General features: G+C 43.9%; 1 protein-coding gene across 1 annotated transcript in view; it reads right to left on the bottom strand.

Annotated features, from left to right (window-relative positions):
• The window catches only part of LOC132830774 (all-trans-retinol 13,14-reductase-like), a 32,282-nt gene that overhangs the window by 8,667 nt on the left and 10,194 nt on the right, over window positions 1-13,421 (bottom strand). Inside the window, exons 5-8 of the mRNA XM_060848615.1 lie at window positions 11,104-11,301; window positions 10,902-11,021; window positions 7,407-7,545; window positions 4,698-4,807 (exon numbers count right to left, since the gene is read on the bottom strand). Of these exons, the coding sequence (XP_060704598.1) occupies window positions 4,698-4,807; window positions 7,407-7,545; window positions 10,902-11,021; window positions 11,104-11,301 (567 nt within the window). The remainder of the gene's footprint in view (window positions 1-4,697; window positions 4,808-7,406; window positions 7,546-10,901; window positions 11,022-11,103; window positions 11,302-13,421) is intronic.

Below are 13,421 nucleotides of genomic sequence, written 5' to 3' on the forward strand. Positions count from 1 at the left end.
TTGGTCGCTGGCCCCAAAGTGCTTCCCCACTGACACCTCAGTCACCTGCCCTGCCTTATTTCCCAAGAGTAGGTCAAGTTTTGCACCTTCTCTAGTAGGTACATCCACATACTGAATCAGAAAGTTGTCGTGAACACACTTAAGAAATTCCTCTCCATCTAAACCTTTAACACTATGGCAGTCCTAGTCAATGTTTGGAAAGTTAAAATCCCCTACCATTACCACCCTATTATTCTTATAGATAGCCGAGATCTCCTTACAAGTTTGTTTCTCAATTTCCCTCTGACTATTGGGGGGGTCTATAATACAATCCCAATAAGGTGATCATCCCTTTCTTATTTCTCAGTTCCACCCAAATAACTTCCCTGGATGTATTTCCAGGAATATCCTCCCTCAGCACAGCTGTTATGCTATCCCTTATCAAAAATGCCACTCCCCCTCCTCTTTTGCCTCCCTTTCTATCCTTCCTGTAGCATTTGTATCCTGAAACATTCAGCTGCCAGTCCTGCCCTTCCCTGAGCCATGTTTCCATAATTGCTATGATAGCCCAGTCCCATGTTCCTAACCATGCCCTGAGTTCATCTGCCTTCCCTGTTAGGCCTCTTGCATTGAAGTAAATGTAGTTTAATTTATTAGTCCTACCTTGTCCCTGCCTGCCCTGACTGTTTGACTCACTTCTTTTCTCAGCTGTACCCATCTCAGACCGATCTCTTTCCTCACTATCTCCCTGAGTCCCACACCCCCACCCACCCACACACCCACCCCCACCCCACCCCCCCCCCCACCCCCCACCCCACCCCACCCCACCCACCCCCACCCCCCACCCCCACCTGGTGATCCTGGCACCAGGGAAACAACACACCATTCTGCTTTTTCTCTGCTGGCCACAGAAACGTCTGTCTGTACCTCTGACTGCAGAATCCCCTAACACAATTGATCTCTTGGAAGCCGACATACCCTTCGTTGCATTAGAGCCAGTCTCAATACCAGAAACTTGGCTGTTTGTGCTACATTCCCCTGAGAATCCATCACCCCCTACATTTTCCAAACCAGCATACCTGTTTGAAATGGGTATATCCACAAAAGACTCCTGCCCTAGATGCCGACCTCTCTTACCCTTCCTGGAGTTAACCCATCTATGTGACTGTATCTGAGACTTTCCCCCCTTCCTATAACTGCCATCCATCACATACTGTTGCTGTTGCAAATTCCTCATCGCTTCTATTTGTCTCTCCAACCGATCCGACTCGATCTGATGAGATTCGCATCCAACAGCATTTATGGCAGATATAATCCGCAGTAACCCTTAAACTCTCTTTAAACTCCCACATCTGACAAGAAGTACATATCACTGCAAAGGCCACTTTTGTTCCTTCACAATCTACAGACCCAGAAAATAACACCATTTTATTCCTCTACAAACACTGCCACAGGTTAAATTAATAGCTACGGCTTTTATTTTAAGTTTAATCAAGAGACTTATCTCCAAAACCATATAATCAAGAAAGAATCCACTGTACCCACTACTGCAGCCTTTCTCTTGGACAGACTTTAAACAACAATTAACTGATCTGATTCTGTGCTGTGAACTTCGCCCAACAGTTCCTCCAAGATTAGTTGTGAATTTCACTGTTAATTTTCCCAGATGCACTCCAATGTCCAGCGATACACGAATTCAAACAGCAAAGGCAGTAAATGTGCAGGTTCTCTCTCTCTCTCTTCTCTCTCCTGCACTGTCCTCACCATGTGCTTCCTTTGTCTGCTCTTCTCCCTTTCAAAACTGCTTTTTTTTCTCCAAAGTTCCAAAACAATGCAACAGCATATAAAACAGTAATTGCTGATCCTGGAATTCGAGGAAATCACCTCCAACAACTAAAATACCTCAAAAAAAAGGAGCAGATCTTACAGCCAGAAATTTTTCCTGTCCTCCATCTTGGATTACCCAGAATCCTCACCTTGAGGAGGCCACCTGGGATGTTCTTAAGTGGAGCATTACTCCCAATTTCTCCCTCCAGTCTTCCGGCACCTCATCTGTGACTTTCGATGATACAAATATCTCAGCAAGAGGCCTAGCAATCACTTCTCTAGCTTCCCACAGAGGGAGGGAGGGAGGAATTGGGAGTAATGGATAGAGTTTTTACAGAAGGGGAGGGTGGAAGGAGCTGTAGACTAGGTAGCTGTCGGAGTTGATGGGTTTGAAATAGATGTCTGTGTTGAGTCAGTCCCTGGAAATGGAGACAGAGAGGTCCAGGAAGGGGAGGGAGGTGTCTTGAGATGGTCCAGGTGAACTTGAGGTCAGGATAGAAGGTTTTTGTAAAGTTGATGAACTGTTCAACCTCCTCACGGGAGCATGATGGGGTGCCGATACAGTCATCAATGTAGTGGAGGAAAAGGTGGGGGATGATGCCGGTATACCTATGGAAGATGGACTGTTCCATGGACCCGAAGAGGCAGGCACAGCTGGGGCCCATGCAGATGCCCATGGATCCCCTTTGGTCTGACGGAAGTGGAAACATTCAAAGGAGAAGTTGTTGAAGGAGAGGTTCAGTTCCGTCATTCAAGTGAGTGTGTAGAGGGCTATCAAATGGGTTGGCTGGAGAGGAAGAAATGGAGGGCTTGGAGGCCTTTATCATGGCGGATGGACATATAGATGTATATAGATGTATATGGTGAAGATGAGGTTTTGGGCACCAGGGAAATGAAAGTCATGGAGCTGGTATAGGGCATGAGTGGTGACCTGAATGTATGTGGGGAATTCCTGGACCAAGGGGAAGCAGGACGGTGTCAAGATCTGAGGAGATAAGTTCAGTGGGGCAGGAGCAGGTGGAAAATGATGGATTGGTAGGGGCAGTCAGGTTTGTGAATTTTGGATAAGAGGTAGAACTGGATGGTGCATGTTCCGGGCCTATGATGTTGGAGGCTGTGGTTGGGAGAGCTCCTGAGGTGATGATGTTGTGGATGGTCTGAGAGATGACGATTTGGTGATGGGAGGTGAGGTCGTGGTCGAGGGCACAGTAGGAAGAGGTGGCCTGGCTTCAGCAGTGTACAGATTGGTGTGACAAACTACTACTGCACCCCCTCCTTGTCTGTGGTTTTAATGGTGAGGTTGGGGTTGGAGCAGAGGGAGTGGTGGGCTGTGCTTTGCGAGGGTGAGAGATTGGAGTGGGTGAGAGGGGTGGACAGGTTGAGGTGGGCAATGTCGTGATGGCAGTTGGAGATGAAGAGGTCGAGGGTGGGTACCAGACCAGTGGGGGTGTCCAAGTGGTTGAAATATAGTGGAGGTGGAAGAAGTGGTCCTTGGAGGGTGGGTGACAGTCATGATTGAAAAAAAGTGCGGAGGCAGGGAATGAAAAGTTCGATGTTGCAACACATGTGGAATTCATTGACCCGGAAGCGTAGTGGGATGAAGGTGAGACATTTACTGAGGACTGAATGTTCATCCTCAGTAAGGGGGAGGTCTTGGGGGGGCGCGAGTGGTAAAAACACAGCAAGGCTGGGAGCTAGTGTAGAGCTGGAGTTGGGAGTGGGCCAGAGGTCACGGTATTGTGGGTTACATCAGAAAAGGAAGTGGCACACGCCGTGGTGGTCAGGTGTTCTTCTCCATGGAGCAGAGAAAGTTAGGAGAAGATTTGGAGGAGGTTGTAAAACCATGAGTAACTTGATAGGATAAATAACAGAAACTGTTTACAGTGGCAGATAGATGGATAACTAGGGTCCAGGTTTAAGGTCCTATTCCTGAAGAAGAGCTTATGCCCAAAACGTCAATTCTCCTGCTCCTCAGATGCTGCCAGGCCTGCTGCGCTTCTCCAGCACCACACTTTTTAACTCTGGTCTCCAACATCTGCAGTCCTCACTTTCTCCAGGTTTAAGGTGATTGGCAGAGGGACCAGGGGGACATGAAGAATAAAAATTTGTACAGCCAATTAGATCGGGAGTGCACTGCCTAAATGGGTTGTGAAATCAGATTAATCAATGATTTTGAAAAGGGAATTTCATTTAGAAATACTTGACATAAGATTTATAGTGATTTGGTCAAACAAAGTGGGTAGTGGGCCTAGCTGGAGTTCTATCCAGAAGCCAGCATGGATATCATAGGCCCAATACCTTCCTTCTGTGAATATTTGTGTGCTTGTCTTGCCTAGGTCCAAGATCTTTAACCAGGTTGGGGTAAAGTTGATCTAAAATTGGTTCTTCTTGGTAATTGTCTGTCAGAATGGGAATTTGGCATTTGTTTTAAAATTGCAAGGGGTATGCCTTTTTGTTCCGGGTTTCTCCCTGTTGTCATCCTTTTGATACACTAAAAGATTGTTACTCTAGCTGGGCTGTGTCAAACACCCTCTCAATACCCTGTTGAAGTGCTCACTCCTCATGCTTCAATATGGTGGCCAACTATAGTGATACACACTGAGACAATTCTGTTCAGACAAAGTCCAAATGGGCCCACTTTCTAACATGAGTTAATGGATAGCAATCCATGGGAAGCATTAAAGGATATCAGGAGCTAGACCTGGGATGATTTTGCCTCAATCACTCTGAATACCCAAGTGATTTCAACTAATTGAGCACAAGAAGAACTGAATTTGGGACATTCTGGTCCAGCTTGGCTGAGTTGCTCATTTCTCCTGAATGAGATACTAAGGGAAGATACCATGCAGTATTGGCTTTAACATTTTTGATACATGCCTGCTGTCATTTACCTGCAAAACGCTCATCCCAAGCCGGATCCTTAGCAGACGGGAAGGAGACAAACATGAAGGGACACCCTTCAGCGACATCTTCTTTGCTGAGTGCGAAGTATTTACTGAAACTTAAATAACGGCAAGCAAATATTAATAAGCAAAGCAACTAAATTGTTTTCCAGAAAGCAACTTAAATGAAGAAGAATTGACACAGCACAGTATAAATCTTCCTTCTTTCCTATTTTCCAACTATCTTCAGGACATTTCCATATATATTATTCCAATTACAGTGAAGCTCCTGCTAATTATTACTCCATTGAGAGAAGGACAGAAATGGGAAAAAAAAACAGTTAGGGACACAGGAACAAGATTGAACCATTCAGCCCCTTGAATCCGTGCCGTCCTTCAATTAGGTCATGACTAAGCTGCATGCTGTTTTGCACCCCTTGATACCCTCATAGAAGAAAAATCTCATCACTCTTGGTCCTGAGAGCATCAGTTCACCCAGTATCCACAGCCTTTCAGGCACAGTGTTCCATATTGCAGAAGGTGACAAACTGAGCTGCAATGACATATTTTGCACTTGCTGGTAAGAAGACGCTTTTACATTCCTGATTTCCATGACCAACGTCGAAAGAAAGCAACTTCCATATGTTGTTTTCCTCCTAATTTGTGAATGATGCAATGCTCCACTCTGTAACGCAGGGACCAATTCGATAATGGACAAAGATTTCAGAGTTAATTACCTCAACTGTCATTAAGATGAGAATGATATATATAATGGAAGAGGGTTGGAGTGGGTGGAGCATTCCAGCAGAGAAGCAACATATAATGTCTCCACTGGGAGAAGGACAGAAGTGGGGCGGCACGGGTGGCACAGTGCCAGAGACCCAGGTTCAATTCCTGCCTCAGGCAACTGACTGTGTGGAGTTTGCACATTCTCCCTGTGTCTGCGTGGGTTTCTTCCGGGTGCTCCGGTTTTCTCCCACAGTCCAAAATTGTGCAGGTTAGGTGAATTGGCCATGCTAAATTGCCCGTAATGTTTGGCGAAGGGGTAAATGTAGGGGAAAGGGGCTGGATGGGTTGCTCTTCGAAGGGTCGGAGTGATCTTGTTGGACCGAAGGGCCTGTTTCCACACTGTAAGTAATCTAATCTAATCTAATAATTGGGCAGCTTTACAGGAACCAGCAGTGATTGGACTGTGACATGTGCCATCAGTTCTGTTTATCTGCAACACAGAAGATGGTGAATGGTGTTTCATGCAACAGAAACTTTGAAGTCAGCAATGTATAGCGATGGGTGCAGAAATGTCACCAACTCTGGCTGGATTTTGTAGCAATCAGAACTCCCCGGATCGATGGCAGGAGCTTTAATCGGCAACTGGTTTTTCATCATTCCAATTTGTATTTGCTACTGACTCAGAAAATGTTTCCAAGCTTTTTAGTTTCAAACCAAGTAGAAGAAGTTATGGGACTATAGAAGGAGTCCTCGATATAGACTTGAACTGTTATTCTGTGGACTTTATTGGAAAAAGATTGGGTGCAGTTAGAAATTAAAAACAACTGAGGATTTGCTACAAACCCTTTGACTTCCTTCTGGAATTGCATAATCTCACTGTTCCAATTTACTAGACTCTGCTCGAAGTAACTCAGGGAAAAAAGATCATTAGCGCATTGAAAGAAAATGTTACCTTCTCTCCAAACCCCATTTTCTTCAAATATTGTCAGCCATTAGTTACAAAAATATTAACGAAATTGAAAAAAGAAAGACAGTTTGCTTAGACTGCCAAAATGAATCCTCTAGAAATATTCCCAACCAGGACCAGTACCACATTAAGTGGAGAAAAATTCAGGAGAAAAAAAAAATAGGAACATGGAATCCAGATATCAATAGTTGGAAATCAAGAGAAAAATACCAAAAAGTAATATTTAGTGGATTAGATTTCATAATTCTTCAACAGTTAACAAGTGTGATTGTCAATATAAAAACACTTCCGCTGGATTCTCAACACTGAAAGATAGACACTTCCTCCACTAAGGACAAACCAGTTTCATATCACCACAAAAAGGAAACTTGAAATGGTTGAGAAAAACCAAGTCAACCTTCCCAAGAATATTTGGAAACACAGAAACAGATTTGGAGACTTCCTTATTCATTCAAGGGCTGCAGGCATCATTGGCAAGGCTGGCCTTTACTGACTAGCCTTAACTGCAGCCTGCATCAAAACTGATGAAGGGTCACTGGACTTGAAATAGTAACTCTGTTTTGTTCTCTCCCACAGATGCTATCAGAGCTACTGAATCTCTCCAGCACTTTGGTTCTTTGTCTTATATTATTGCAGTCTGTGTGACAGAAGTCTATCCCCAGTGTTACATAGAGCATGCTGGCATTTTTACTCCATTAACGAAGGAACTATTATATATTGCCAAGTCAGGATGATTTGTGGCTTGGAGAGGATATTTGCGGGTGATGGTGTTCCCCTTTATCTGCTGTCCATGTTCTTTTATGGGTAGACTGCAGGTTTGGAAGGTATTAAAAAAACACATTATAGATGAAAGAAGCATTAACAGAGGAGGAAGCAAAAAAAGGTAATTAAAACAATTAGAAGTACACAACAGGAGAAGACAGTGTAATACTATGGAGTGTAATCATGTTATTTTACAAAGCTGAATGAAACTAAATAGGAGGTGGGTCCTCAAGCACTCGATGCTGTGACAGTAAACTTACAGCTCGTCGAAATTGTTCTCTCGATAAAACCAGTAATTTCCTGCTTTCAACCCCAACTCCTCCTTTGAACCATCCAGCCCGATAAAGACACTGAATCCTCCCATTCCATGCCGTACCATACTCAGTTGAGTCTGGATTGCTGTGGGACCGACAGAATGATCAATAACATCAGAATCCATCATAACTGAAGAAATAATTTACATGCTCCCAAATATCAGCATAAGTATAAAAGGAGAATTGTTTCTGACATTCTGGATTGTTGTAATATAACTTATGATTTTCAAACAAGATAATTATTGTGTATTCTGATGATCAGCTGGAGAATTCAGTCAGTCTACGTTTCTTGGACCTATCAAGCAAAATGAGAAACAACTAGTTGTCATAACTAGTCCAGTGAGATTACCACTACATCATCACCTCTCCCTAATGATTAAAAGGCTTTCAGGTCTGTAAGATCATTGCTTGCTGTAACCTTTACATTTAATTTTAGGTAAAAGGGAGTAAAAGGTGTCATGTGACTGGTGCCGAATGCTGCTTTACAATAAACCTGATTTAGTTGCTATGGGAACAAGAGACCCCGGGTCTCGGAACTTGATGGGAGGTGAGAAATTCTTATGAAGATCCCGAGCGGAAAGTAGACTTGACGGTTCCAGGTTTCTCAAGCAAAGGGGAACCAAACAAAGGGGAACAGATCAGCTGGAAGAAAAGACTGCTTGGTTTTACTAGCTGCCACGGCCAGAAGTGGAAAGGGGATAGACGCTAGTCAAAATGACACACCCTGCAGACTTCTAAGAATTCAAAGAGATTTGTCTAGACGTGGTGAGGAGGAAGAAGAATTAACACAGCTGGCCTTACCCTGACGGTGGATTTAAGAAACAGTCTGAAAACTGACCAAAGCACTTGAAGGTGGTCACTGAAAGTTATTACTTGATGAGAGAGAAATGGGAACCCATTGAAGCCTGGGAGCTACTGCGAACAATTTGCAGGGCACACTCAGTATGTCTGGGCCCTCTAGACACAACTGTCTGCAGGGTTACCCAGCCAAACGTCCAGAGTCGACAGGTTCCAAGTTGGGTAGGGACCCAAGCAAACCAGCTACTGACCCTAATACTGCACAATGAAGTAGTGGGAGGGAAAGGAAGACAATGATACTTTTGAGGGCACAGAGGTGGCATGGGCAACTCTTCATTATAAATCCATTCTTACCTCAGTATATATATGTTCATTGTTCATCACCAGTTGGAAGTGAATGTCTTTCTAACTGCAAGAGCAAAAGTTCAGGGCCTAGCCATCCTTAATGCTACACCATGTGTTAACAGTCTGAGATGTGAAGTGAGCAGCTCCTGCACCATGTTCAGGCTATGGGAACTTGGAAGGTGATTGCAACTTTGACAGCAAGGGTTAGTCCAGACTGCAATATATTGTTTGTGTACACAGCCATTAGTGGGACTAATTCCTGATGCTACATGATATGGTCAAGAGTGCTTGTAGTTGCAGCTGGAAAGACATTCACTCTCACAACTAATAATTAAAAGTGAACATATAATTCCTGAAGAAGGGCTCATGCCCAAAACATCGATTCTCCTGCTCCTTGGATGCTGCCTGACCTGCTGCGCTTTTCCAGCAACACATTTTCAGCTCTGATCTCCAGCATCTGCAGTCCTCACTTTCTCCTATATAATTACTTGAGCCAGGATTTGGACTCCACACAGTAGGTCAATGCTGAAGGTACAGCATTTGATGCTTGCGAGTATCTTTCACCTGTACTGTATGGTTGTTTATTTGATGCAGTTTTACTTTGAAGGACCTCAGAAGGTGAAGCTCCCTCTCTCAGAATGTCACACTTCCCTGACCACTCTGGTTACAGAGAATGCCATTTTCATCTCCACTGCAGATGGGACGGTAGGAAACAGCGGACACGATTCATGTAATGAATCACATAGTCAGCCTCTCAGTCTGGGTAACCCTCCAAATCTTCACATTCCATTTTTGATAGCCCTCGCTGTCAACCACATCAGTTTTGATGTTTCCTACATTGTGACCAAACTGCATTATTTCACTGCTCATCACCGCACTGTCCTTCCTCAGCCCCAGATACATGGAGTCATTTTGCCAAATATGGTGGCACAATATCAAAGCCAGAATGGTGCTGACTGTCAATGACACAGCCCCTCCTGCCTTACCCCTTTCCATCCCATGCCCTATCATCTCCTCTCCTTGTATATTGAGTTGCTCACCTGAACCATTGTTATGCCCTCTGCATCTTAGAATGCTGACTCTGATCCCCACAAGTGAGTTCCCCAGCTTCCCTCTGACAGCACCGGCCCCTGATGAAGCCCCTTGACCTTCAATGACCTGACCATGTCCCACCCTCGTGACTAACTTGGATGGAAAATTCCAATTGGCTACTTGACCAGATCCCAGATTAATCCTTGTGCAGCTCCCTGACTGACATCACTTGACTCCTCGGACTAGGTGGGACTAGATTGGGTTGGGATATCTGGTTGGCATGGACGGGTTGGACCAAAAGGTCTGTTTCCATGCTGTACATCTCTATGACTCTATGACTGACTGAAGCCCACTCTGTGGACTGTAGAGATGTGGAACCTGTGATTCCGTCAGTCCTGAGCAGCTGACTGACCTGTCCTCAAGGTCCTGCACCGATATCGATGCTGCCTTAAATTCACTGTGCAGGGTTACCCTGACAGAAGATTGTCTCCCTGGACCTGACGGAGGATTACTTTACTTGAGACATTACTATTGGGTTGAAGCACATGCAGTGTGTTGCTAATATCCCCTGCTAGCACATGGTAAGACATTGACACAACACATCACCATGCAGAAACGTGTCCATCCCTTGACTAATGATTGCTGACATCCACAACAAGTTGCCTCCTGGCTTTGTGCATACTCTAAACATTAAGTGAGCCTTTTAGGTTCTAGCTTAGAGAAAAAAAAACTCAAACAAAATTGGCAGGGCAACACAAGGGGAGATGATGGTTTAGTGACATTATCAGTGGATTGTTCATCCAGAGACCCAGGAAATATCCTGTGGACCTGGGTTCGAATCCCACCATGGTAGATGGTAGAATTTGAATTCAATAAGCACCTGGAATTAAGAGTCTAATAATGGCCATTGTCAATTGTTGGAAAAACCCATCTGGTTCACTAATGTCCTTTAGGGATGAAAACTGTCATCCTTACCTGGTCTGGCTTGTGTGTGACTCCAGACCCACAGCAATGTGGTTGACTCTTAACTGCCCTCTGTGCAATATGAGATGGGCAATAAATGTTGGCATTGCCTGTGATGCCCTCATCCCATTAATGAATAAAAAAAAGAGGCAGAGATTCTCTGGATTTGAAGTTCGCATAAAGTGAAAAGTCATTATTCTTTAATCATCAAACGATAAATTAGTGATGTAATCAACCATGGGAAACACAGGTTCTGGTCCTCTTAATACTCCATAATGAAAAAAAATTGCAATACTCACACACCTGGTTTACTTCGCAGTTCATGAGGTAACAATCGTTCGTAGGTATTAAATATTCCAGCATCAGAAATCACAACAGGAGCAAACAGGTTTATTTCTTCTTTTCCCTTCTTCACTGTCACACCTGGTGAGAAAGAGGGCAAACCTAATTAGCAACAATTAAATATGTTGTCTCTTGATGCTTAAACCAATGAACTCACACTTACCACATGCCTGACCATCTTTATTTATTAATATACAATGGACAGGTGCCCGCATAAGAACATCTCCCCCACTTTTCTTAATAACTGGAATTATGTGAAAGGCAATCTCACTGGCACCACCTTTTGGGTACCAGGCACCGTTCTGGTAGTGCTGGATAATTGTGGCATGCATCACAAAGCTGGCCTCTTTAGGCATGACGCCTGGGAAAAGAAAACACATTTAAAACAAAGGCGCAAATACAGGTTTACAAAAAATAATAGGTTTACAAAATTTCAGTTCTAAAATGCAAACTATTTCTCACTGTCTTCTCTCCTGTCCTCACATCAGAGGGTTAGACCAATGGATATCCATGGGGTTGATTCAAATTTATGGGACAAATGCCACAATGATTTGCCCCCAGCATGACGGAGCACTTCGCCATCCTACATATTGGAAAGATTAGGAGAAACTGAGGACTGCAGATGTGGAGAATCAGCGTTAATAAGGTGTGGTGACGGAAAAAGCACAGCAGGTCAGGCAGCATCCGAGAAGCAAGAGAGTTGACATTTCAGTGAGGACCCTTCAAGTCTGGGCTGGTGGGGGGAAAGAGGGCTGAGAGGTAAACGGGGGTGGAGGGTGGGGATGGGGCTGAGGCTAAGGGAAAGCTAGGTGGGATGGCATTAGGTGGGCGAACGTGATAGTTGGTGGGAAGTGTGGAACAGATAGTTGGTAAGGAAGATGGACAAGTAAGTCAGGTAAAGGGGCCGAATAGGAGTTGGAGAATTGGATCTGGGATGGGTGGGGGGAGGGGAGACCTGGAAACTGGTCAGACCGTGTGGTTGTAGAGTCCAGAGGTGGAAGGTAAGATGTTCTTCCTCCAGTTTGTGGGTGGAGGTGGAGAAGGCCCAGAAAGGATATGTACTCATGGGTGAGGGAGAGGATGTTGAAGTGGATGGCCAAAGGAAGGTACAGAGATGTTCCCTAAACTATTCCACGGATTTGCGCTCGGTCTCGCCAATGTAAGGTGGACCACTTCGAGAGCAATAGATGCAGTAAATGAGGTTGGAGGATGTACAAGCAAATCTCTACCGGATTTGGAATGATCCTTTGGGACCTTGGATGGAGGTTGGAGGAGGGAGGCAGTATGGGCACAGTTTCCGTATTTCTTACAGCTGCAGGGGAAGGTGCCGGGTGTGGAGACAGGGGTTGGTGAGGAATGTGGACCTAATGAGGGAGTCACGGATGGAATGGTCCCTACGGAATGCAGATAAGGATGGGGAGGGAAATATATTTTTGGTGGCGGGGTATGACTGTAGGTGACACATGTGGCAAGGATGATGCACTGGATTTGAAGATTGGAGGGGTGGAACGTGATGACCAAGGGGATTCTATCCTTGTTGGGGTTGGAGGGCGTTTCGAGGGCGGAGGTGTGGGAAATGGAGGAGATGCAATTGAGGGCACCATTGCTCATAGGGGAGGGAAATTATGGTCCTTGAAGTAGAAGGACATCTGGGGTGCTGATTCTTATTATCAATTCTACCACTTCCTGGCATGGACTCAAGCACAGGGCTACTGGCCAAGAGATAGTGATGTTACCATTATTTACCAGGAGATCTTGTGGTGTAATTTACTCAAACACAAAAACACAATTGACTTAAGTTTTTAAACTTAGTTATTTCAAGCCAGAATTTAAATGTCTGTGCTCCAAATGCCCAAAATACAAATGAGGCCTCAACACTAATGTGACACCAAGCAATAACAAAATAAATCATGAAACAACAGTAACATAGTTGCTTAAGTTATTCACTGCAAGAGAAGGATGTCAAGGGTAGAATAAAATAAATTAAGACAAGTTTGCTCAAATCTTTCTTTAATTAATTACCTGGAGATAAATTTATCTTCATAAAACCGTCATTTTACATATTTTGTTAAAACAGAAATTAAACAAAATTAAGTTATATTTACCAAGATAATAATTTGGGCAGCTTCAGTTAATGTTTAAATTGCTAGTGAGCTCAGCTTGTGTTTTCAGTTATTATGTAAATAGTCAATTAATTTTGTGAAGTTGAATATGGGAGTGAGGAATTGATTTATGATGAAATTGCCAAACTAAGTTAAATTGAAAGTCTAAATATAAATACTGAATTTAATTAAAAGATTTCTAACAGCGTAGGCAAAACTATGCATTTTTATTATGAACATCAGAATATATGAACTAGGATCAGGAGTCACACATTTGGCCCCTTGTATTTTTTTCTGTCATTCACTAAGATTATGGCTGATCTCCTACTTCAGCTAACCTTTCCTATTCTATCTCCATATCTAATAATTATCAAAATTT

Source organism: Hemiscyllium ocellatum, chromosome 32 (assembly GCF_020745735.1).
Source record: "Hemiscyllium ocellatum isolate sHemOce1 chromosome 32, sHemOce1.pat.X.cur, whole genome shotgun sequence".
Lineage (NCBI taxonomy): Eukaryota > Metazoa > Chordata > Chondrichthyes > Orectolobiformes > Hemiscylliidae > Hemiscyllium > Hemiscyllium ocellatum.